At 37.3% G+C, this 27,974-nt stretch overlaps 1 protein-coding gene across 24 annotated transcripts in view; it reads left to right on the top strand.

The window, feature by feature from the left end:
* The window catches only part of STXBP4 (syntaxin binding protein 4), a 213,793-nt gene that overhangs the window by 125,974 nt on the left and 59,845 nt on the right, over nt 1–27,974 (top strand). For all 24 annotated transcript variants that reach the window (XR_013354387.1, XM_077852662.1, XM_077852663.1 and 21 more), the window contains one exon: nt 12,656–12,713. Coding sequence is in view for 23 of the 24 variants with exons in the window: in XM_077852662.1 (XP_077708788.1) it covers nt 12,656–12,713 (58 nt within the window). In the remaining variant the exon portion in view is untranslated. The remainder of the gene's footprint in view (nt 1–12,655; nt 12,714–27,974) is intronic.

Here is a 27,974-nt window from a genome sequence, read left to right as displayed (position 1 = left end):
TCTCCTCCATTATTCCTGGTCTCAGGCATCTACTTTCTGTCACTATAGTTTTACTTTTCCTAAAATTTCATATTATACTAAAAGTATGTAACATCTTCTACTGATAATATAGAGCTTTTATGATTTGTCCATGGTGTTGTATATTAATTATCAGTATTGCTGAGTGATGTTCCACTGGATTGATATTCAACTTATTTATCTAGTCACTAATTGATGGACATCTGAATTGGGGCTATTACAAAAGCTCATATGAACATTCAAGTATGAGTCCTTTTATAGATATGTGCTTTTAAAGGGGTTCTGAATTCTATACTATGGATTGTTAAAAAAAATTTTTAAGTGGACATTATATTGTAAGTGCTAATCTTTGTAGAGGAGGAAAGGCAAAGATCAAATACTTTTATTTGAATTTGTAACTCATTCATATTGAGTTTATCTGACTGCATGCAAGTTATTATTTTAAAAATTCCCTTGTTCTACAAAGGGGTTTTTATTGCTTTTCTTTAAATCTTTTTAAAACATACACTTCATAAAAAGTTAAATCTTAAAGACAAATACCCAAAACATTTGATTTTATGATTTGTTCTATTTTGCCTGAGATCCTTAGCAGACTTCCAGATAAACAGACTTCTTTTTTTTTTTTTTTCATTCAAAGACAATGTCAACAGCAAAATGCTACATGGTTAGGAATTAGCGATACTTAGAGTTATCACTATCCTCAGTATGGGAAACATTGATGATCTTGATTTTTGTTGTTGTTGTTTTTAATGATCTTGATTTAATTTCATCTGGTCTATGTCAGTGTTTGTAAAATTGCCTATCTGATGGTCCTCCACTACCCTGTTGTCAAAATCTACAAATAACAGTTGTGCAAATATTTGTGAGAAAGTTCGCCTGGTGAGTACAAAGAACTTAGAACAACAGTAGAATTTCAAATATGTGCAGGATTCACTGAACCGTCAGCCGTCATGGGAGGCAGATTTCTCTAGTCAGTCAACAGAAAGTTTCTTGAGTAACCAGTGTATATGTGTGTAAGGCACTGTTCTGAACCTGGTCACCATGCTACCAGGCCTGGGACAGTAAGCATTCAATAAATGTGAGTAGAAAAGGTGTTGAGCAAAGTTTCTAGCAGATCAGGGTCTGGGGATTTAAGGAGCCAACAGCACTATGAAGAATATTCAGCAGAGGTTACCATACTGGACAGGTTCTAAAGGAGATTTTGACTGGCTCTACCAGCTTGGATAAGATTCTAAATCAGGTCAAGCGATGGGACCTGAAGATTTGAGGCCACCATAGCCAAACTCACTTTACCTGCGAAACTTAAACTGTGCTTGAATTTAACCTGCCCTAGTCCCTTTTATATATTGTCTCTCCTGCTTTTTTTTTTAATATAGTCTGTAATTATACACACAACTATAAGCTTTATACCCAATTTTGTTAGGAGCAGTGAGAATTTTTTTTTCATCTCTTTATCATCTTTACCTTCTGGTCTCTCATTCTCTTGCTTACTTCTCTTTTTCTATCCTTTCTCTTCTCCTATTGAAGAATGAATGAAAAACAAAACATTTTTAGTTTTCTTGACTTGGGAAGAAAAGTTTATAATCCCATGTCTAATTTAAATTGTCGATTACTTTGGTAGTTTACACATCTCCTTTAAAAATAAAACTGAAATTTAAAAAAATAAAAATAAAACTGAAATTAGTTACAAAGTTCTTTTAATTTGTATGTGGTTTTTGATATATTTTTGTCAGTGACATTTCCTGGGAACAAAAAAAGTCTCACACTTCTGATTTAGACACTATATGAAATAAATAATATGATCATTGTGGTAGATGGAATTTTAAGGTGCCTCCCCCCCAAACTCCTGGCCACTGGTATATATACACAATTTCTACTAGTTATTCAACCAAATACTAATCTAGGTGCTGCTGTGAAGAGATTTTGCATATATAATTAGTTGACCTTAAAACGGGAGATTATCCACACAAGCCCTTTAAATCTGAGTCTAGAAATCAAAGACAGAGAAGTTAAATTGAAAGCTTGAAAAAGATGCTACATGCTATTGCAACTTGAAGAGGAAGGGGTCTCGTGGCAAAGAATGCCAGCTATGTTTAAGCTGAGAGTAGCCCTTTAAGTCCTACAGCTTCAAGGAACTGAATTCTGCCAACAAAAAAATGAATTTGGAAGCAAATTTCCCTCCAGAACCTGGGGATGAAAACAAAACTCAGCTGACGCCTTGATTTCAGTTTTAATACCCTGAGCAAAGAACCTAGTCATGCCATGCCAGACTTCCATCCTTCAAGACTGTGAGCTGAGAAGTGGGTATTGTCTTAGGCTGCTAAGTTTACAAGAAAACATATACAGCCATAACATATGTTTTCTTGAAAGCTCACTTCCAAAATACATAATTTCTAGAATTCTGGTATTCTGGTATGGGATACTTTTATAAATATGTTATGGTAGTAGAACACTAATGACATTCCATTGATGTACTCATGAAATCACCTTAAGAGGTACACTAATTCCTCTTGTCAGTTGAATCAAGCATTTTGACCAAGTTAACAAACTGCTCTTCCTGTTTTCTTAGATCAAGTCTGTCTGCCTATTACTCTCAGGCAACCTGCTAGTTGCAGGCAAATAGTGGTGTCTATTTTGGGCTACCCAACATACTGCCGTTAGATTTAACCAGTGAATATCAAGCTTCCTTGACAGTAACTCTACACCTCTAGTCACTAAATCAGTTTTCCTGAATGGTGTAGAAAAAATAAGTGGGGGACGCCTGGGTGGCTCGGTGACTTAGCGCCTGCCTTGGGCCCAGGGAGTGAACCTGGAGTCCCTGGATCAAGTCCCGCATCGGGCTCCCTGAATGGGGCCTGCTTCTCCTTCTGCCTGTGTCTCTGCCTCTCTCTCTCTCTCTCTCTCTCTCTCTGTATGTGTGTCTCTCATGAATAAATAAATAAAATCTCTTTAAAAAAAAGGAAAAAATAAGTGGAATTCATTTTTCCCCCTTCTACTAGGTCTATTAATTCATGTTCAGTAGCCACTAACCTCTTAATATGTTTATTACTCTGATAATAGCAGTGCTTTAAGGAAATCCTGTTTATCTTCATACACTAAAAGGATTAGGAACCCCACCCACTCCCCTTACACACACATACATCATCTCTTCAGACTAATTATACAGAGAAAGATCTCACACTCTAGTGAGGATAGCTTCAGCAAGTTTTATGCTGATTTATATTAGTGCATGGAATGAAGTCCATTTTATGTCCTTGATTTTGAGCAAAACATGCCTACAAACAGATCATTCCCCCAGCGTATAAATGCCCTAAGATAATTGCCAATAGAATCCTGCATTCTCACCTTCAGTCTGGGTCATGAGATGAGAGTTAACGGTATAAGAAAGAATGCTTAAACTGGCTTCTCAGGTATCTGGACCCCATGATCTTAACTGGAAATAAAAGACTTTCAACTGTAAAAACACTGAGTTTTGCATCTGTTGGAAAGAGAACCGTAGAAAATGAATATTAGTTTCTTCCATCCTATTAAGTGGACACTAGTAATATTTGACCAGAATGGTGACAACAAGATAAAGAGGACTATGAACCACCAAATAACCTCTACAAATATTTTTACCATGTTGTTCATTTAATGTTACAGCTTTTTAACTTGCTCAATGAGTGACTTCTAACTAGAAATAAATTATATCTAATTATGTTACCATTTAAACTTCTGAATTTGAGACATACAAATATAGAAACATAAAATCTTTCTACATTATATATGTCATTTGCTTTTTTTTTCTCTCTCTCTGCTTGTTTAAATGGTGTATGTAACCATGTGGTAAAAACTCAGGCCAGGAATCTAAAATTATATCTGTTTACAGTTTATGCAAGTCTAATTTCAAGGAGTGTTTAAAGCACAATTCAGGAAATCTATATAGTTTTTTAAGAGATTATTTCCTTAGAAATTTTTTAATTTTTAATTAATTTAATTTTTCCTTAGAAAAATTAAATATTTTTATATTTAAAATACTGCATTATTTGGTTATTTTTAGGTTACAATCATCTCTCCGTATAATAGATTCCTTTTTCATAGTAAAATTAGCTAGTAGTTCTTTTAAAATTGGTACTGCGATTCAGACCTACGAATTAACTTGTACAATTGTAAATCTAACATAAAATGTCTCTAAAATAGACTGCTTTGTGTTCAAGCCTAAAAATTATTTCGGTTCCTTTCAAAAGAGCATTTCTCTGGGTAGTAATGCAGAGATTGAGATAGGGGAGTTTTGTTTTCTTTGTTGTTGTTGTTGTTGTTGTTGTTGTTGTTATGGTTGTTCAAAAAGCTAGGCACAAAGGTATTTTTTACCATTTTGAAGTTTGGTGGTTGACCATGCACCCAGAAGTTAGGGAAGTGGAAGCAGCACAGCACTGGTTAAAAGCATAGGCTGTAGGGATGCCTGGAAGGTTCAGTGGTTGAGCGTCTGCCTTGGCTCAGGGTCTGATCCTGGAGTCCTGGCATTGAGTTCCGCATCGGGCTCCCCACAGGGAGCCTGCTTCTCCCTCTGCTTGTGTCTCTGCCTCTCTCTCTCTGTGTCTCTCATGAATGAATAAATAAAATATTTAAACAACAGCAAAAAAGTATAGGCTGTAGCACCAAAGTGCTTGAGTTCAAATTGTGACTGTACCATTTATTAGCAGTGTGACAATGGGCAAGCTACTTAAATGTCTGGGCCCCTGGGTTTCCTCTTATCAGATAAGGTCAATAATAGCACTGATGGCAAAGGATTGTTAGGAGGATGCAGTGAGTTAATGTTTATGAGACAACTGAAAGAATGTCAGGCAAAAGAAAGCTCTGTGTGAACATTTGATAAATATACAGCTGACTGTTAGGGCACTGTTTCTCCACCTCTCAGACTAGGCTGATACAGTGTCATGTAATCACTTAATGGACAAAATGGTATTTCTCTCCTTTGATTTTTTTGGAACTTTATGTCTGTTAGGACTAAGGTATGGGCTCCACACTGGTTATACTGGAGCTGGTTACTACTGGCTTGCAAGAATTTTGTGTGCTGTCGAACATGGCCATTATTAAAAATCAAAATTTTAAACTGTAAATTAAATTACTTTTTTAAAACAGTAATAAAAATACTCAAAACTCACCACTTCCTAATCATTTTCCTACTATCATTTTCCTATACTATCATCTTTGTTCTTATGTATGTCTGTTACATCTGGGAACACTGCACATTGGTGTACCACTTGGCATTGCTCCCCAACACTGTAGTTAGTGACATCGCATTAGTAGCCTGAAATCAGTTATAGTAGGAGTAATCACACTACAGAAATAAGCAAATGCTATAAACCAGGGCTCCTCGCTGCACTAAGAGCTGGTTGCCAAATATTTACCATCACCCATTCAATGAATGGGTGAAAGAGACTCTATCATTTCCTGTATTAAGTAGCAGATTGTAAAAAATGTTCTATGCCTTAATAGAGATATCCCCTGTGGATAATTTAATATTTATTTTTTATATTAGATATCCCTTACTGTATATATCTCTAGAACTATAAGCTCTGAAGAATGAGCTGTTTTTCTTCATGACTATGACTAATAATGCTCTCCTTTTGTGTATCCTTGTATAGTTTACATTATCTTATAACAATCTCATGATAATCCTTAGGCAAAACAATGGCTATTGATCACTGTTGTATACTGTAGATGAGAAAGTTGAAACTCCACAAGATTATTACTTTTCCGTGGTTATTCAACTTTGTAATTGAAGAACATGACATATAGATTTGGATTTTCTGACTGCAAATCAAGTGAAAATTCTATTATGTTATGATTGTGATATTCTCTAGGGAAACCTTACTGTGAGTTAGATCTCTCTCTATCTCTCTCTCATCCTTTCCCGACCACCACTCCTCCCTCCCTCACCCTTTCCTTCCCTCCCTCTCTTCCTCTCAAGATAACAGATCCTAAAAGTAAGATGTATTTGAGCTTTTATAGCAATTACACTAGCAAGTGTTTTTCAAGTAAATTTGGCTGTTTGAGTTCTGAGATCGGTGGTATTGTCTTTATTTTGTTCTCAGAATTCTCATTCTCCACTCTTCTAAGCCCTGCTCCTGCCATCCTGTCATCCATGTGAACCCACCACCTTTACTCTTCCTTTTTTTCTGCCCCCCACCCCTGCCTGTTTTTTCCCACCTTATTGTGGTCCCCCACTTTCACCAAGAGCCTTGGCATCCACAGATAGTGGTTCAAACTCCCACTCAAACCTCCCACTTTTCTAGCTCATTGCATGCTCTATTATCCTCAGACTACCCACCTATCTTTATCCTTCAGCCTCCACTGTAGTTTTTACTTGTCTTCTCATTCAGTATATAACCCTATAAGTCTGAGGCTCATTATTCCAATCATTCTCACAAATCCCTTCAATTCACGTGGCCCTCTATCTTCCTGTCACACCATTTCACAAGACTCCAGGCCTCCACAAACACAATCATCCACCTTCTGCACAATATACCTTAGTAATGAACATTGCTACAAGGTTATGCAACCATAACTCACCAGATTCCACTAGATCTTTTACTGTTTAGTTATCTTAAAGACCGATATTTTGTCTATCCTTGGATCTGGTTCTGTTGATAGTTTTATCTTTTGACAATGATCTCTGTTTTTTCTCTTATTTTTTCCCTTCTGACACAGGCAGAGGGAGAAGCAAGCTCCATGCAGGGAGCCCAACGTGGGACTCAGTCCCAGGACTCCAGGATCATGCCCTGGGCCGAAGGCAGGTGCTAAACCGTTGAGCTACCCAGAGATCCCCTGTATTCCATAATTTTGATTCAGTGTCAGACATTGAATGTATAAAACCATAGACACTGGGATAACTATTATTTAACCCCAAAAGTGAGCCTATCTCATCCCTGTTAGGCCATTAGCGTGGCAGGTGGTAGAGGCAGGCATGGAGAATTCAGTCTCCTTTGTAGGCAAGCTGGGTTTACATTTCATTTCTAGGGTTACAATGAATTTAGCATCCTCCAGTGGTTGTCTGCCATTCTCTTATGCTTATGTAAGGTCAGGATGCTGGAGGGTTTTTTTCAGTGTTTCTGCTCCATCCTCAGCTGGCAGGCAGCAGGCTCTATACACATCACAGTGGATGTGGATATTGAATGTTGCTCCTTTGCCCTCCCCCACAAGTAGAGGGCTCTTGCTTTTTGCCTAGTGCAAGGTTAGAGGTGTATGTGGAGAGTAAGGGTTGGGGAGAGGCTCTTGGTTTTCCCTCCCCAGTCTCTGGTTTAGCAGGCCCTGTGCCCAATTCACAGGGGAAGGACTTTCTCAGCCTTCTTGTCCCTCCCCAGTGGCAGACAACCTACCTCCTATTCAGTGCTCAAGTGGGTTTCCTGCCCCTCTCCCTGTGGAAGTCAGACTCTGCTCTGTATAGGTGTAGGATTCTGGATTTGAAATGTTTCCTGCCCTTGCCGCTCCAGTGACCTAAGTGTTGATGCAGGATGAAGACATCAGGTTTTTTACAGCTCCTTGCCCCCAACCAGGACAAAAAGTTTTTTCTTGGAGTCTGGACAGGCATTGGGGGTGTGACAATTTCTGTCCCCCAGGAACCAATGTCTTTTTGTCTTTTGCTTCATGTCACTCGGTGTCCTGTCCAGGGTGAGGAGTATCGGGGAGTATTTCTTGCTTTTTCTCCAGCCACAGCCAGCTATTCCTTCATATCAGGGAGGGTTGAGGCCTGTGCATGTTTTATACCTGTCCCCTATAGCAATTGGCCATCATCTTGTACTCATGCAGGGCCCAGAACATTGATGGTATACCTGTTCCCCTCCTCGAAACTTTGCAGGTATTGCATGAACTTGCACCACCCAATGGGAGGGGGGCTCCCTCAGGTCTCCTGCTGACCCCTAATCTTTCTTGTAAGAAAGGAGCTGTTAAGAGATCCCTGGGTGGCTCAGTGGTTTAGCGCCTGCCTTCAGCCCAGATTGTGATCCTATGGTCCCGGGATCGAGTCCCACGTCAGGCTCCCTCCGTGGAGCCTGCTTCTCCTTCTGCCTGTGTCTCTGCTTCTCTCTCTCTCTCTCTCTGTCTCTCATGAATAAATAAATAAAATCTTTAAAGAAAAGAAAGGAGCTGTTTATAGAGAACAGATTCTCCTTGGGGAGGGCGGGGAGCTCCCAGGAATACTAAAAACTATCATGCTAGCCCATAATCAGCCCTTGTTATGATTTTAGATGTTTTTTTCTTACCCATTTTTATGGCAACATTTCTTACTGTGCTCTGCCAAGAGAAAAGAGTTCATGTGCCCCATCTTTTCTTGGAGGGGCTCTTCACCCTTTGGAATTCAGTTCACTTCAGGGTCAACTCAGGTAAGGAACTCAGTCTCTGAGGGACTCATAAAAATCATTATATTTTTCAGGTTGTACAGCTTTCCCCACATACGGTGGGAGCAAAATTCTTTGCAGTTTTCCTCATCTTAATGAGAAGCAGATCTCCTGCTTCTTTTTTAAGAAACTCTCAAACAATTTTAACATGCCCTGCAAAACCCCATATAGTCATATTTGCTTATCTGTCCAGCCAAATCTTGTATCATTCTCTCCCCTCCTTCATTCACTATGCTCCAGCAACAATGATCTCTCAGTTCCTCAAATGTGCCAAGCTTTTCCCATCCCTGGAGCCTTTGCACATGCTGTTTGCTTAGCCTAGAGTGTTCCTCCCCATGTCCATACCTTCTTAACTCCAGTTCCACCAGAGATCCTTTATCCCACACTCCCATTCAAACTAGTACATATATTACTTCATCGTTCTTTTTCACAGCTGGACAATATCCCTTTATCGGGATATGCTATCTTCATTCAGTTCTCATTGGTGGTTATTTATATTATTGCCAATCCTTTTTAAAAAAAAACAATTAATAATCTGGTACAGAGAGCATATCTGTGGGCTAAATTCCTAGAAGAATTGCTGGATTAAATGGTACAGGGAGACAGAGAGGGTAGTGCCTAAGAGTCTGGACTCTGCCACTGGCTAGCTATGTAACTTGAGCAAATGATTTCACCTTTCTGTGCCTCAGTTCCCTTGTTTATAAAATGGAGATGATAGCAGTATGTCTTAGAATTGCCATGAGGCCTGACAGTGTTGGTACATGTGTAGTACTTGGAACAGTGTCCAGCATATAGCCATTCAATAAATGTCAGAAATGTCAGTGGTTATTATTAGCATTTAGGATTTTACATCGATATTGACAACTTTCCATAAATATGTCATTAATTTATACTCCCATCAGTATGGGAATGACTGCCTCTTCACACTCTCAACACAGTGTCTTATTCAACAACTTTTTAATCTTTGCTAACATATACATAGCATCTCATAATAGTTTGATTTGTATTTGTCTCATTAAGAGTGAAGTTAAGCATATTTTTATGTGTTTAAGTGCACTTGTCTTTCCAATGTCCTGAATGTTCAACATGTTCCATAGACTCCTATTTGTCATTGGCCTTTTCTTACTGATTTGTAGCTCTGTGTGTTTGGGGATTTAGGCTTTGTCTCTGTTGTTACTCTTTCACAGTATTCAACACTCTTCTATCATTGTACTTATTTATATTTTTAATGATGTCTTTATTTATTATTATGTTTTAAGGCTCCATAAGACCAAGGTCATGATTATTTGTTCATCGTTGCATGTTGAACACAAAGTAAAATACTGAACACATAGTAAATGATCAATACAAATTTGATGAATGGGCCAAATATGACAAAGAGAATCTCATTACCTAAATAGACTGGAAAATTGGAAGGAAGCTGGTTTGTATGAAAACATGATGAGTTTAGTATGGGATATGTTGAGTTTTAGGTGACAGCTAAATATGTATAATACTCTTACTTTGGCAAGATATTCATGAAGATTTTGGAGTCATCCCCATGAAGTGGTTGATTGGAAACAGATGATCTCTGATGGAAAGAATGTTAAGTGAGAGTCTATAGACAAACACTTCCAATCAGAAACAATTTCAAGTGATTATGGTTGTCATAATAGTTTTAAGATAGAGGAATGGAGAAAAAACTTAATGCCTTGGAATAATAATGATTATTGAAAAGTATTTAGGTCATGTTACAATTGTACTGAAATCATTTATTTTATTTCTATAAAATCATTTACTAATGGAAAACTGAGTCTATTGTAAGCATACAAGCTTGTGGAAATCAAACGTTCTCTTTTTGTATAAAGTAAACTACTTGGTTTATCAGTGTTGTGTTTCTCAGTTTATAATTGGACAGTGATTATGTTTTCTAGTACTGAACTATCACGGAGAGATTATTAATATCAGTTTAGTCTCCAGTTCTGTTTTTCAGATTATAGTAGCTGCACAAAAAAGAAGAAACCATTCAGTCTTCTAAAAAGAAATGCTTATTTTTTTTCAGAACAGAGGATTTATCCTAACATAAGCTGTGTATATTATTTAACACAAAAGAATCATCTTTATGGCTACTGTCATTCAGTAACCATATTAACTAAGATGGATATGGATTAGTACCTTTAATAAGTCTGTTTTGAAGTTATAGTCCTTGTTTAATAATTGTAAGAAAATAATCAGGGCAGGAATTCTATTCTGATGGCACAGAGAATGTGCAGTACTCCAATGTCAGTCTCAATTTTTAAATGATGCTGTGAATTAAAAGATACTAAAGTGTACATTTTTTCTCCTTTTCATGAAAAAAACCCGTCACTTAAAATCTAGAAGTATATACATAATGGTTGGACAAACAAATCATTTGGACAGAAACCTTAGTCACATTAGAATGACTTCCTATGTAATTTTCAGCTGTCTTTGCCTTATTGACCAGATACTCTGGTATTTCTGAGCATTTTTATCATGAAAGCAAGATTCTCCTATATAGTCATGACACTCTTCCCTGCAGGCAAGGTGGTTGTCAGTGATTAATAAGATGATCTGTTAATAAAAAAAAAAAAAAAAAACACAGAAAGTGTGAAAAAAGGAAATAAATCCACTTGAACCATTGTAGCAAGCAGTTTATCATGGCCCATCTAGCTGGGCAGGTACTACTAGAAGATATGGATACAGTGTCACTTCAGGGGCTTGAAAGAAGCCAATCATTTGCTTATGCTGACTTCCCAGAAATGCTCATTTTCTACTTTCTTTTTCTTTAAGATTTGTTTTATTTATGAGAGAGGACAAGCAATGGGGAGGGGTAGAAGGAGAGAGAGGGAAGCAGACTCTCTGCTAGGCAGGAAGCCTGATGTTGAGCTCTATCCCAGGACCCAGAGATAATGACTTGAGCCAAAGGCAGATGCTGAACTGACTGAACCACCCAGACGCTCCTCATTTTCTGCTTAAAATAAGAACATTTATTCACTAAGAGAGCAAAGAAATTGCTAGGTGGCCTGTGTTAATCTACAAAGGAAATGGTTACAGAATTTTTAGACAAGGTCCTCTTTTATACAACTTGTAATGGATTGGAAATAGATATAAAATAAAGCTTTTCTTTTCTTAATTATAAAAACAACATATTCAAAACTGTTCTCAAAGAATAATCTTGAAGAAGTGAATGATGACGGAGTAAGGTTTTATTTCATTCAAATAGTTACGGATTTGTGCATTTTTGCTCTGCCTCATGCTGAGACTTAGGGGAATGGAAATCAGTGGTCTATTGTGGAAGCTCAGTTACTTTTCAAAGTAGACTACCTGAGCCATGGAGTCTGTTCTTTAGTGCATTAATGTATATTATACCATCAATGGAGCCATGACTATCCAAGATTAAAGGACTGATCCAGAAGGTCAATTAAAATCCTTCGCAGCACGTCAGGATATAGCAGAGAGATAGAAACCATTGTATTCTAGAAGAGTATCATCCATAGCTGGAATATAAGAGAATGTGGCTACCTCAACATGGGCCTATTCTCTTGATATGATGAGGTCACAAATGTACTCATTTACAGAAATATGGCCAAATAATTTCTTGCTTACTTCAATCTGCATTTCTTTATAGCTCACTAACTACTCTCAATCCCATTACAGAAATGAAAGCTAAGTTAAGCAAATTGTTTGGCCATTTCTGTTTAGTACACAAAATTTTTAATTAACAAAATAAAATACCACCATCCATTGTAAATCACTTTGCTAAACTTTCAGACTTCACAAGGAATTTGGTCTTGTCCAGAAGCTACTTTCAAACCCCTGCTGATCTGGCACTCGTGCACCAATTCCCTGTAGAGCTGAACGGAAGAATGTAAAAGGAGCCAATTAAGGAAACTTTGAGCCAGAATAGACAAGCAGGGGCCATCTTGTCCATCCTCTGCCTTCAGGCAAAAACCATCCCCTGCACCAAAAATTTTTGCTTGAATCCTGCTGACAAAAATGCTCACACCATGTAAATGACAAGTCATAATCCAGTTAATGCAACTAAAGCAGATTGTTAACTGTTTGAGACTTATTTATTGTGTTCTAAAGATGCTGAGTCTGAAAGCTCATCTGAATTGTTTTAATTCCTCCTCTCGAGAAAATTATTTTGTACAAGAAATGTACTCAAATAATTGTAAAGATGGGGGAAGTTTGCATCCAGGAAATAAAGTTATCTTTATCATCTTATTAAATGTATTTTTGGTTTCCCTTCACTCTAGACCTACCTTACGGGTGGGAGGAAGCTTACACAGCAGATGGAATCAAGTACTTCATCAAGTAAGTACAAGCATCTCAACCAAGTAAGCAATTTCCTTCACATCTGGAGGGAACCTGGAAGTTGCAGAATAATCAGCAAAACCAAGAATCCCTCTTGGAGGTTACAAAAATTAGTAACAAGAAATGAAGCCTCACCATTTTCATTTCATGTGATTTAAATGCTAATATCAGATATTGTGTGTGGGGGGGCTAGTAATTATTTCAAGGGAAACGGCAAAAAGTTGGAACAAGATCATACTTTGAACTTCAATGTTGGCTGCCTGAATTCACTTCTGGCTAAATACATTAACACTTATGAAAAGTTAACATCTAATGAAAAAACCGACTTTGTATGTCTTAACACTTCTTAACAATAATACTAATAGTAATCAGCATTTTTAATTTTTAAAAGTGTACATACTTTGTTAATTCTGCAAATATATTTGCTGTGTGTATCAGGCAATGTTCCATGCTTTGGAGATGCAATAGTAGAATATATAGACTAGTTCTCTGATGTCATGAAATTTATCTAATAATGAGGAAAGACAGACAGTAAGTAACTAAACAAAATAAACAAGGCATAGTATGAACAAATGCTATCTCACTGGATTCCCAGAACACCTTTTGAAGTATTTGTGCCTTATTTTCCCTGTCTTAGAGATGAAGAATGTAAGAGCATACAACAGTTGCCCCAAAATCCACAGCTACTAAATTGCCAAACTAGAATAGAATCAAAGTCTTTTGACTCCAGGATTTTACTGTACTAGACTGTCAGTGATAGAGAACTGTCTTTGAAGTCCTCAGCAGTACTACATATTCTAGCCACTGAACTGATTAGTTTTACCATGGACAAAGCAGATTGATCTACCTCCCCTCTGTTATGGGTAGCTCCTTTCATGTCAGATTTGGCATTGTTGAGTACTGGGTGTTGGCAAATTGAAATTAAATTAAAAAAAAAATTGGCATTATGAGAACACAAAGGAGAATCCCAAAACTCTTGAGACCTAAAAGACTCCCTTTATTGCTCTTTCTAGCAATTTGTTCTTGTTATGCATTTGGAGAGGAAAAGTGAGGTATTGTCTCGATATCCTTTCAGATGTGCAAGTATTTTCCAAAGCAGTATCCAGATTTTGGGTTCCTAAGCTCTGTCACTTTATACAGGCTCCTATATCCCTCCTCACCTCAGTTTTCTTATCATAAATTAAGGGAAGTATTGCCTACTTCATAGAGTTGTTAAATGTTAAGCTCCTAGCATAGAACTTTGAACATAGTAGATGTCCAGTAGTCATCACTAATTTACAGTAGAGAGAAACCCATAATGGTGGGGGAAAAAACATGAAAAATCATATGACCATTGAAAACATTGAGAATTCAAAAGCTTCATACTTAAAAAGATTTGAGAAAAAAAAATGAGGGGTAAACCTGACAAAGTGTTTTTGTGATGTATTTTATTCTTATGGTCTCTAGCAAAGAGTAATAAAGCAAAGGTGTTTATAGTGAATAGAGAAAGGGACTTTTGGAATAGAGGACCCAGGCATCCCATGCACGGAATACATTTAGCACCACACTGTTCACTTCCAGAATCATCTCTTTTCTGAAAGGAAAGTTGTGCCCTGATATGCTGGGTTAACTATGCTTGGTTCTTGGAAGATTTGAATCAGGGTACTGTACTGTAGAGGTGGCTGGAAAATGAAAAGCCACATTCACCTTTGCATTGTTGTTGTTTTTTTTAACTTTGTAATAATTAAGGAAAAAGATGTAGGGGAGAGGAAGATGAGCATTTTTTTTTTTTAGTTGGGGGGAAGCAGGGAGGGACAGAGGGAAAGAATCTCAAGCAGACTCCCTGCTGAGCATGGAGCCTGACACAGGGCTTGATCTCACAACCCTGAGATCATGACCTGAGCTGAAATCAAGAGTCAGACACTTAACCAACTGAGCCACCCAGGCACCCTGAAAGTGAGCATTTATTGAGCACATCTGAGACTCACTCAGTAACCAGGCATTTGTTAGGTGTATTCTTCTATGCATTGTATCATTTAATTCTCCCAACAGTGTGGAATGAGGACACAGCCTGGCTCTTCTTAGGATGGTATTATGATGGTGGTGAGTTGTATCCTGCCCTCAGACATGCCTGTCTCCTAGAAAGTCCCCAAAAGAAGTTCCTGATCAAAGGAAGGCAAACTAGCATTCAATTATTAACTGGTAATCTGGTTCAGAGGCCTTTGAAAAATGTCAATAAATGAGTCTGAACCCTGTGGGAACTCCTTAGCCTCAGCTGGCTGCCGGTATATCCTAACCCAAAGCTGAGTGTCATCGCCTCACTAGGGCCATGTGAGGAAATGATACTAAGGACACTGTCACTGACCACCAAAGATGAGGAAAGGAGCCAGAGATGGCCAGACAAAGGTTGTTTCCCATTGCCTGGTACCCAGTTGGCTGAAGCCACTGTGCCTTGTAGACCAGAACAATCGTCTGGGGCTGGGCTCCTACTACAAGGAAGAAGAGCATCCAAGGAGAGGAGAGGAGAGAAAGAATAAATAATCCATTTGCCCTGAGGTCTAACTCACGGTCCTGTGGAAGGAATAGAAAAAGATGCTACGTTTATGTAGTCTACTCCAGCATAGAAAATATATCCCTTAAACATAAACCTAAATATATTCCTTAAACCTGTCTTTTGGAAGCCCATCAGTTCTCTTCCTTGACCTTAATTTTGACTTATAAAGAAAGCAGAAAAGAGGTGATAAAATAGATTTGTTCCCTAAAGGACAATGGTGTCACCATTACAGTTGGAGAAACTATGTGGAAAAGAGGCTAATTTGATCAAGGCCATACAATAGTAAAATTTGCAGAGGTAAGGTATGTAAAGCCACCCCCCAGCACACACACACACACACACACACACACACACACCCATACACCCATACACCCATACCCATCCATGTTTTACCACCTCCACCTCCTCATTTTAATGTAATGTGTTTCCATGTGACAAAAAAAGATGTTTTAAACAAGTCTTGACCTAGGGAGAGCTCTATATTTTATCCATTTTAAAAAATTGTATTTATTTATTCATGAGAGACAGAGAGAGAGAGAGGCAGAGAGAGAAGCAGACTCCATGCAGGGAGCCCGATGCGGGACTCAATCCTGGGACTCCAGGAACACGCCCTGGGCTGAAGGCAGACGCTCAACCACTGAGCCACCCAGGCATCCCTATACTTTATCCATTTTTAAATAGCAGAATACAAACTTAGTTCTAAAAATAATCAGCTTTCTCCTAGTGATTAGAAAGGCCAACTAGTAAAAATAAGAAAACCTAACGCAATACCAGTGTTTCCTTTACTCAGCCTCATGGAGGAATGGGCTGCTTGCCTGAGTTGGGTTTTTCTGCTAGAAGTTAACCCCATTCAAGCACCAATATTTATTTTAACTTAACTATTCTTAATCAGACTTTTACTACTTCCCTGCCTTCTTATAATGAGTCCACTGAATAAAATCTTTATGAATGTCAATCTTATGCATAATATAGTGAGTTCTGCAGGGGGATGTTAAGCTATATAAACTAGAATGGGACCCAGCTGTCATCTCTTGCTGGTCTCAGTGTGCCTGGCCATACCCTTATCCCCTATTCTCCTTTTTTATCTTTTACACGTTTCTCATCTGAGGAAGACAGGATGCCAGATAATCAAACTAATTTGAATTGCTTGTTGTTGGGTGTGGGCCTACAGGCATTGTATGAGGCAAGTACAGGAGTTCTGGTGCAGGTGGAACTGATTATAGGAAAGCCATCTGATGGAGGGGAGAGAAGAGCTTGAGCTTTGGGTTTGGAGAAACTTGGGTCCAAATGCTGGTGTCTCCACAGAATAGCTGAATGACCTTATGTATCTTTACTTAAGCTCTCTGAATGTTAATTCTCCATATTTATAGAATGTAAATAATATTAGCCTTTCATAGGGTTCTTGTCCAGAATGAATGAGATTATATATGTGAAAAGGCTATCATAGCACCTAACCCAAAATATACACTTCTAGCCAAGTTTAGCTCTTCTTACTCTCTCCCCTCACTCTTAACATTCTGATGGGGGTTACTTCCTGGCTCTTAGCTGCTGTGTTCAGTTCAGACAAGTGATGTTGCCACATCCAAAATGGCTGCATGAGCAAGCATCCATTGTATGTCCTTCTTAGAATTATGTAGCTTTTTTTGTCTTATTTTTTCATCTTCATCCTCCCACTTACCGCAGCTGAAATTTTGAGCCTGGATAGCCTTTGTTTTTGAGGTAGAGATGTTCATTTACCAGGTACACGTACTTTGGAGGCAGGAAATAGCAAGTAATGAACTCAGGTCATTGCCTCTCTCACCTTTAGTTAAACAGGACAGTCTGAAATTGCCCTTCCAGAATACTGGAGGTGATGATGGTCTGTATACATATAATCTCTTCCCTGAAATTGACACCTGTCACTGTCTTCCTGGAAATTGAATTGTTCCATCTGTTGGAAGCCAAGCCTCAGGCAAAGGAACAACTGTCAGTGCTGTCCCAAGGATGCCCAGACGAATATAGTCCCCATTGAATATTCCTGCACATGTCCATGGCACAGCTATTAATACTTTGTAGTCACCTACTTAAGTTCTGATGCAAGAGAAGAAAGCATTTTACCTGGTATAAATAAATTTAATCAAAATGTTGGCATTGCTAGAGCCAGCGTTTCATGAAAAGAACTAACAAACATGTATCTGTGTGTGTGTGTGTGTGTGTGTGTCGCAATATGTGTGTGTAATATGCATATAGCAGGGCTTGCTTCACTTGTATGTGTATGCATACGTGTGTGTATATATATACACATAAACATACACACATACACATACAGTTTTCAAGGGAAAACTTCCCTATTTTCTCCTTAGAGAGTTGCAGCATTCTTAAATTTAACGACAAAATATCAGTTATCTTGATGGTGCTATGATGAAATTATCTGGTTAACTTAACCATTTTCCCACCCAATGTCTTCCCTTTGAAAGTTGTATACTATGATAGATTGTAGTAATCCTTTGATATGATTCCACTTTAAAACATGTTATAAAATTTAAACAAAATTATTAATGAGAATTATGTGTGATAATAAAACTGAATTTATTACAAATAGACAATACTGCTATGCTGCTTTCATTGTGTTCTTTTTCTACTGAAAAATTCAGATTCACTGTGATTGTTGATCATAATCATATTAACTCTATTGCCACATGATAAATTTCTCCCAAAATTTGCAGCTTAAAACAGTAAACATTTTCTCACCCAGTTTCAGAGAGTCAAGAATCCAGGTGTGGTTTTACTGGATCATTCTGGATCTTTCTCTCTGGCTTTCTCATGAAGTTGTGATCGAGCTATTAGCTAAGGCTAGGGATTGAAGAGTGCCTTAGTGGGGCTGGTATATTTGTTCCAAGCTCACACATATGGCTGTTGGCAGGAGGCTTCAGTTCCTTACCAAAACATAGACTTTTCTCCGTAGGGCTGCACACAGCAAGACAACTGACCTCTCCCAAAACAAGAGACAACAGAAAGAAAGCAAGAAAAATGCGAAGACAAAAGCTACAATGTCTTTATAACCAATCTCAAAAGTGAGTGATACACCATCACTCCTGCCATATGTCACACAGACCAACCCTGGTACAGTGTAGAAGAGTGTGAATGCCAGAAGGTGAGGATCATTGGGACCTGTCTTAGAGAATGCCTACCACAATGCTATTTCACAATATATGTAAAACATGCATTTTATATATATACATATATATGTGTGTGTGTGTGTGTGTTTGTATGTGTATGTTAAATGTATATGTGTGTATATAACCTATACATCTGTATAAGTAATACAGATATATCAGTATTAGATACTTGCTGAAATTATACTATGTATAGTAGGGATTTTTCCAGTAGTTGTAATCATTTGTTTTTAAAAGTTAAACTTACAGTTCTCCATGTGTTCATTTGTGTTGATACACCTTTTTTTTTTTTTGATACACCTTTAATGTGAGATCTCTCCTCATGTTATAAAATCTTTGTCCATTACATAGGAATAAGTATACTTACAACATTATGAATGCCTATAAGTGGAACCTAAGAAGTCTGTAATTTCTGAATAAAACAAAAGTTTTAGTTTAGAGCAGGGAAGGCAAATAGATTTCAACTCACTGTCTCAAGCATTGTTTTATGAAGTATTCTGAGGCCATGTTCAACTTCAATGATGTCTGATCAATTAGATGTCTGCTCTGGGTGCAGAGTGGAAGAAATATAGGGGACACGTGCCACATCTTTCCAATCTTTAGTTTCCTAGAGCATTTTGCTAATGCAGAAACTCTGCCAGGATGAGCAGTGATAATACAAAGAGTAGGTTGAAATAATGAAATAAACAATGACAAGCCACCTAAAAAAGTTCTTATAAGATAGTATTCAAAAGCTTTTCCTTAATGACTCTAAAAGATAACTGATTTCTGATAGACATGGCTTTATTCATTTGTCTCCAGTCAGAGAAATTAATGACCTTAAATGATTGTCTTGATTAACTTGAGGTAGGATATCCTATTAGGTTTAGGATAGGAAAGAATGTGGATCATGATCTATATATGAATAAGACTTTGCCATTCTCGGCGTACTATATTAAAGGCTTAAGTTACCTTGTGTCCTCTCATTTATAAAATAAGTAGAAAACACAAAAAAGAAAAATTGGGGGTTAAGCTTTCTTACCCTCTAACTTTATAAGTAGAGCCTATGCTGGGTAATTCTAATATAATTAGAAATCAGGGAGATTGGAGGGGAGGATGGAGAGGAACAGATGGTTTCTGGATTGGAAATAATAAGCTACTACTTTTGACTTTTCCTAAATCCTTGGCAGACTAGGTTAGCTCCTTTTTAGTGGACACCGTCAGGATCCCTCCTGAAGACCTCATTAATTTGGCTACTTTGATTCATTTTGGGTGAGTTAAGAAATACCCATTCATAGACTACTATAAGTCTAAGGCTTACTCAATGAGGTATCAGGGCAATTTCTATGCACCTAACTTATGCATAGATAAGGAAAGTGCATATAAGCTCCTCACTATCTTCTCCACTCATGAGAATCCTGAGCATTTCACTCTTAATGAGACCATAATGAAGAAATCAAAAGATGACTTGAAATATTTTGTCCCCAAACACTTCTTAGCTATGAATAAAATGTATTGAAGCCACTGGTTTGGAAGTAACCATCTATGTGACAGCTGGTTTAGAATATCCAGTAACTAGTACAGTGCCTGGTGTATGTAGGAACTAAATAAATATTTATCAAATGCATGAATACTGTCATTGCCAATTTGGGGAAGCAAAATTAATAAGAAAAAAAAAGTTTGAACTGTAATGCCCTGGATTCTAGTGTTTATGCACCACTTGTGATTGTGACCTTGGTATAATGCATATTGTTTTCCATTGTCTGTACCTCCTTTTCTCATTCAAGAGATAGTAGATTCAAGATTCAAGAGATCCAAAGATAGTAGTTTATATCTCCTAGGCTTGTTTTGAGAATTGAATAAATTAAGGCAGGGGAGGCGGGTAAAACCCCTGGCAAAAAGCTGGCACATGGTGAGCATTGAACAGATATTAGTTCTCCTTCCCTTCCTTTATTTTCTAGTACTGCTATTGGACAGTGAAGGGGCTTTAAATGACAGCTGCAAACAGAAACCACTGGTCAAAATCTGCACTTTATGCCACTCTCTGGCCAGTAAGAAGCCCTGTGACAGGAGCTGAGAGGTTGCATTGCTCAGGAGCCTGAGACAGCTAGCTCTGGATTTTCTATAAATATCTATGAAAGGGTGTAGCAATACGAAGTGCTGTATGAGCAACTGTCATTTAAACGAAAGGCCAGCCAGCTGGCTTAGGTTATTCAGAATGGCAAAGCCCACTGAAATGAATAAAACATCCAGATCTAGACAGCCAGCATCAAACTCTTTTTTCCCCCATTTAACCAATGACAGGTATGGCTGAGGCATAAAGTATGTTTTTTTAGCATTTTATTGGGATACTATAAGTAAATCCTCTGGGATTGCAAGAAGTACTTTGGAAATTCATCACCTTTCTGGAGTTATACTTTTATTTAGCCAGATGTGGAATTCTCTCTTCCTCCATGACCCTTTATTTAAATTAATTAACAAATACCAACTTTTTTGTCAAACACATTCCCTTCCTAATGTGGTTGCTGTATTAGTCTGCTAGGGCTGCCAAGACTGAGTAGCTTAAACAGCAGAAATTTATTTTTTCATAGTTCTAGAGGCCAGAAGTCCAAGGTCAGGATGCCATCGGGATTGGTTTCTGGTGAGGCCTTTCTTCCTGGGATATAGACTGCTACTTTTCACTGTGTCCTCACATGGCATCTTGTCCATATGTGCACAGAGAGATTGAATTCTGGTGTCTCTTCCTCTTCTTATGAGGACACCAGTCCCATTGGACCCAGGGCCTCACCTCCATGACCTCATTTAACTTTACCTCCCTAAAGTCCCAATATAGCCCATATTATGGGTTAGGGCTTCAATATATGAATTGGAGGATGTAGAGACACAATTTAGTTCACAACAATTGCTTCTTAAATTACTTCCTATAATTCTCCAGCGCCTTCTTTTTCTTTATCCAGTAATCTCCATTACAGTGCAATATATTATTTTCCTATACATTTCGTATACATTTACCAAGTTTTAGGCACATTTGCAAGAATTAATCCAAAGCAGTGCCTTTTCTCTTGTGCCCTAATCTTTAGTGGATGAAGCAGCTAAGGGGAATGGGAGTATGGCAAGGAGAATAATGAGCCCCTCCCACCCAAAGATATCCTCATGTTAATCTCCACAGCCTTTGAATTCATTAGGTTACATGGTAAAGGGTCATAAAGGTTGCAAGTGGAATTAAGGCTACTAATCAGCTGGTCTTAAAATAGGGAGATTATCCTGGATTATCCAGGTGGATCCAGTCTAATCACATGAGTCCTTAACAGTGGAAGAGGGAGGCAGAAGAAGAGGGTCAGAGAAAGAGATGTGATCATGGAAGCAGGGACAAGGAGGCTATGTTGCTGGCTTTGAAGATGGGGGCCACGAACCACAGAATGTGGGTGGCCTTTGAGCTGGAAAAGCAAAGAAACGGAATCTCCCCTAGAGCCTCCAGAAAGGAATGTAGCCTTGCCAGCACCTTGATTTTAGCCCAGCAAGAGCCATGTCGGACATCTGAGCTACAGAACTGTAAGCCAGTAAATTTGTGTTGTTTAAAGCCACTAAATTGTATGTGGCAACTTGTTACCGCACCAACAGAAAGCTAATACAGGAAGTCTAATACAGACTAATTAGTCTAAAGCTAATACAGAGGTGGATGAGAGAGGATAACAGTTATGACTTGGGCCTACAATGTGTCAGGCGTGGAACTAGAGCATTTATACATGTTATCATCTCTTGACACCCTTGAGGCAAGTGGTATGTGTTTTCTAGATTAGGCCCTGAGACTGGGAGGTTAAGTAACTTTCCCAGAAATGCACAGTAACCCAGTTAGTACATGATCAATCTGGGATTTCCAACCAGATCTGCATAGTCTTTGTGAAAGAATAGTGAACTAAGGGGACTTGAACACTCTTAGCCACAGTTTCTTCAATTGTAAAACTTGTAGAGACAAGTCAGGCTTATGAGCTTGTATGAAAAGCAAGTTGGGAAATCAGTGTCAAAAAACATTGTAAAGTACAAAATGCTTATCTGATGTAAAGTCTTCTCCAGCTGTCACATTCCTAAACATCCATATCAAACGAATGATCTAGGACATTGAGGGAGCTGGAGGGGTCTTCTTAGTTCTTACCTGAACTTTGTTACTTAGCATCAGCATTAACCTGGCCCCTTTATGAAAAATCTCCATCCTTTTGTTGGGTGTTAGATGGCTTTGGCTACATCCTGAGTTATTTCAGAGGCTGAAAATTCCAGTGTAATAGAATCACTCCATTAATGGTTAGAGAATTGAGGGGATAGGGTGAGCTCTTAGCCACCACTTAACCATCATATTTCTTTGTCTTTGGTAGCATTGTATACTACCAGTTAACACAAAATTGTTTAGCTAACAATAGTATTTGTTCAATGTAAACAATTATAACTTAAATCCTGGGATTTGAGTAAGTTTACATATAACTGGCTACTTAGCTAATAACTCTAGTCAGTATTGTTTGAATTATCATAGTGGTTCAGTTATTGCCAAATATATGAATAGACCTTTTCAAGTTACTTGGATGTTAGAATATTGGGGAGGAGAGTTAGTAGTCCCCGTTATTTAGCAATTTTTATGCTATTTAAATCCTGAATTTTTTCCTGTTAAAGTTGGGTTTTTATATGTGTATTTCTCAATCAAGTGAGGCTACTGTATTATCACATCTCAGGATTGTTTTATCTGATCCTCAATTATAAATAAGCTAGCCTATCACTTTTGAGCATTTTTACTCATGATATACTAAAAATATCATTGAAAAGTCTGATGGATCTATGCATCATATATATATTGACCTTCATTTTCTGTGAGCCTCACACTGAGATTGTAAAGATACATAGAATGCTTCTCTGCCCTCTGGAAGTTAACAACCTGGTGGGCAAAAAGACAGACGTATTAAGAATTCATTTTCACAATGTGAAAAGTATAAGACCTCTGGGGAAGCAGGCTTCATGCTAGTACTTTTTATTTGTACATAATAAAAATATGAGTTTTGGGGATCCCTGGGTGGTGCAGCGGTTTGGCGCCTGCCTTTGGCCCAGGGCGTGATCCTGGAGACCCGGGATCGAATCCCATGTCGGGCTCCCGGTGCATGGAGCCTGCTTCTCCCTCTGCCTGTGTCTCTGGCTCTCTCTCTCTTTCTCTCTGTATGACTATCATAAATAAATAAAAATAAAAAAAAAATATGAGTTTTGTGGCAAGTGCTTTAAAAAATGCCTTAGACTGTGTAATCTGTGATCAGTCAACACATCTTTAATTATCTCATCTTATAAAACTGAAGGGCCCTTTTTGGGTGATCATTTAACCCATCCCAGAACTGCCATATATATTGTTGTTGAAACCCACCCAGATAACAGAGCCTCAGAGAGGAGTTTAACAGAATGGCTAAATTCCCAAAAGTCAGATTTGGGTCCAGAGCCTGACTCTAACACAGTTTTATGACCTGACGTAAGTTATTTTGCTTCTTTTAGTATTAGTTTCCTCATATATAACATGAGGATGATAAGTATAACTTTTTCTCTTCTTCAAGATAAACTAAGGTTCTAAAAGACAGTTAAGTCCATTGATTCACAAGTCCAATATGGTACTATTAGAAATAGTCAGTATTGTAGTTGATGAGAGAACTATAAAGGTTGATGGCATGTTTGATGTTTATCCCATAATGTTTTACTATAATTGAAAGTTTCTGCTTTATAGTACTCATTCTCCAGTGGCTTTTGCACTTATGTATTACAGAGTCAATAATACTTTGCTAGAACACATTAAGGCTATAGAGATGGTGGCAGAGGGACTCTTTCGATGTCCCATCCAGTTTTGTGATTTTAGAATGTTCAATTATTTTCTGATAAAATATGTACACTCATATTTTTATATTTTTAGTGTAGTTAGAAAAATAATATTAGGGGGATGCCTGGGTGGCTCAGCGGTTGAGCGTCTGCCTTTAACTCAAGGCATGATCCCGGGGTCCTGGGATCCAATGCTGCATTGAGCTCCCTGCAAGGAGCCTGCTTCTCCTTCTGCCTATCTCTCTGCCTCTCTCTCTCTGTGTCTCTCATGAATAAATAAATAAAGTCTTTTTTTTAATATATTAATATTTGAATAAGTAAAATTAGTTGTAATTTTGTTTCAAATAACTTTAAGTTTTTTAAGGCTTCAAATGTGGTAATTAAGAAAAATATACTTAACCAGATGTTTATTAAACTTATTTTATTAGATATATAAAGTGAAACATCTGAACATTACAAATTAAAGTAACTTCTATATTTCATGCACCTGTATTCATAAGTGAGACTTTAAGGTGGACCACTGGCCATGGTCTTGTAAAGTTGTTTCCAATTAAATTTAGTTTTCATTAATCTATATTCTGACAGTCTTTTGATTATTGACCTATTTAAAGTAGCATAAAAATATATATTTATTGCCTGTCTTCTATATTTTAGAAAGCCAGCCTCTTTAGTTTGGAGAAGTTGTACATGTATTTACTGGGGAAGTAATAGTCATGGCTTCATTTTTAAATACTCTCTTCTTGCTTGACGAATTAGAATGATACTAACTTCTATAGTAAACTGCCACCTTTCAGTGGCTTAATACTCACATACTAACTAGTCAATGCAGAGTTTCCTGGCTAATGAGTGGCTTTTCTTTTCTTTAGCTGGTGACTTTGGTACCAGCTCCTCCTACCTCATGGCTCTGCAATCCCCTAGGTCCTCAGAATCCTCTGCCTTCAGTTAGTGGATGAAGAGTTAAGAGTTAAGAATAGAGAAGGTACTCCAGTTTCCTAAAAACCACTGGCCCACAAGAGATAAGCATCAAGTCTCTAAGTGGCAGGAACTAGTCACATGCTCACATAAGGATAGCCTGGACAGGTGGTTTCTGCTTGAGCAGCTACTTCCTGGTAACAATCATGTGATATGGAAGGGAGAACATAAAGTTTGGTGGGCACTGCCGGAGGGTACATGAGAATGTACAAATAAACAAACTTGAAAATTCTGTGTTTATTAGTATTTAATAGTTTAGTGTATAAGTAACAGTAGGACATGTTCTTTGAGGCCTTCTATATTCTTTAATCCTATCACAGTGAAAAAAATTGATCAATTTTTAAAAGTTGCCCAAAACTGTAATCTGTGACTATAGGACAGTTTCTTTGTATCATCTTTGGACCTGGGATGTTTTGGCTCTGTACAGTAATTGACAGCAATATAAACCTGTGTATATGATTTAAAGAATGTAATTTATATTTTTCATATTCTTCTCAGGAATTTTCAGTGTTCATCTTTAACAAGTCTAGTGACAGCAATTTTTCCAATATTTTGCATAATTTATGTATTATTATAGCTTTAGATTCTTAAAATAATAATGATAATGTGATACCTGAAATGTGAAGCTTTTTTAGTTAGATTTAGTTAGCTTTTTTAGTTAGATTTAGTTAGATTTTTTAAATTTAAATTTTTTAAATTTTCAAAAGATAAGTATTTTTTATATAAATTGCCATAAATATGTAGCAAAAAGAAATTTGTCTTGAAGACCATAAAGATTTGGATGGGATCCTGCTAATATTGGTCAGAGTCCCACTGTATTTCCAAATGTTTAATTACAAAATACTGGAAATGTTTTGTGATATTTACAAAATTAATTACTGAGAAGTACCCATTTTGAGTTTAGGGATGTATTTCCAAAATTATGTAAGAGGGAATTCTTTATATCTCAGTGGGACAGTTTGCAATTTTTTCTTAAACATGTTTCTCTTAAACAGTCCATTCCAACTCTTCATATTACTATCCTAGTCATTCTCATAACCAGCGTCTGGCAAGATTATATACTGCCTCACCAAGATTTGGTGACTTTTTAATAACTTTATTAACATGGTTCACTTTCTGTTCTTACCTTCTAATTTGTTTTTAATTGGGACTACTTTTTAAGTATAAATCTTTTATTGTTATTTCTATGTGCAGTTTATGGCCAGTTGTAAAATTTTCCAGTAATTCCAAGATACTGATGCCAGAAACAGATTGAAGTAACGTATATTACTTATCTTTATTTTCTTGTTCATATGAACATTATATGCATAGGATTATCCCCCACCCTCCAAAAAAAAAAAGACATTGCAAGTTAATTACTTAGGTTCATTATCTTGCAACCTTATCTTAAAGATGACCTAATTATATATGCAATCTTGCTAAATTCACAATGATATATAAATAGTGCCATTTACAATGAAGTTTAACAAAAGAACCTCTTTCATCATCACAGATGGTTATTAGAATGAATTTCTTCAAAGCTAGTGCACTTTTTGTCTTTAAACCACTTTTCTCTTAAAGGCTGTCCTAAATTTTTTATTTTGAAAGAAAGCATTTTGCATGCTAGGAGGTAAGAAACATAAGGAGAGTAATTATAATGGGATTTAAATAATTCACTTACATTTCTTTGCCAATAAAATAAAGCATGTTCTCTTAGGGCTTTTTTTTTTATAAGCCCTAAAATATGTCTTTCAATTTACTAATATTATAAAAGAAAAAAAACACAACACTATCATCTTCCTAGATCAACTATTACTGTTTTCCAACAACAGATCTGGCAATCACTCAGAGGCAAGTAGTAGGATGCTTTTTATATTTTCAAATATATCTGAACTGCTGTTGATTGCTCCCCAAATCAGGTCAGATGCACACTCTGCCGGAACATTTGCCAGAGGTAGTGTATGTTCAAATGGAACATTTTTACATTCCATAGTCAGCTTCATTTATTCTCCAGGCCTCTAAATTTTTCATACTAAGTAGGAACATCTCACTTTATGAACCATGGGGTTTTTATTAATTAAACAGAGTCAACAGGGCTGATTTATTCTCTCTCTTCTCAGTTGAGCTACCAAGCACACAAATCAGAGAGGAAATATCTCTAATACTAGAATGTTCTCCAAGCCAGTAAATCTGGGATTATCTCATCATACCGATTATGTCAAAGCTCTTTAGGCACAATGGTCACCAGGACATAAAATGGAATGCTATACACACAACTGGCCCTGCTCCAGCATCATTCCAAGTTTTTCTTGCAATAATCACAAAGTTCTAATTATCAGAACAAAAACAAACAAAAACAAAAACTAGCCATGATCATTTATTGAATATCTACCCTTGCCAGGCACTTCACATGCATTACCTGAGTTTTAGAAGCTTTGGTTTTTGTTTTTACAAAAGACCGGGGTGTAAAATATGTACATAAAGCACAGAAACCTTAACCTTTTGTTGGTTGTTTTATTTTTTCTAGGAAGTAGCTGTTGTAAGTGCATGTTTGATGTTCGGGTATGTGTTTTTTAAACATATACCAAGAAGTATGCTGTGAACATAGTTTAATCAATATTTTGTGGTGTTACTTTTGTATTTGGAAGATCAGATGTAGATTTGTTGATAAGAAAGCGCTTAGTGAAGTTTCCTGGCAAGGATGACTTTCTAGTGGAACTTCCTGTTAGTCATTGTTCAGAGTCAATAACTACATTTTTTCCTAGAGATTTTGCTTTTGTTTCATTTACATTACAAATTTAATGGAAT

The sequence above is a fragment of the Canis aureus genome, chromosome 16, assembly GCF_053574225.1.
Source record: "Canis aureus isolate CA01 chromosome 16, VMU_Caureus_v.1.0, whole genome shotgun sequence".
NCBI classification, from domain to species: Eukaryota; Metazoa; Chordata; class Mammalia; order Carnivora; family Canidae; genus Canis; species Canis aureus.
Note: the sequence above shows the minus strand (reverse complement) of the source record. Positions and strands in the feature narration are given on the sequence as shown.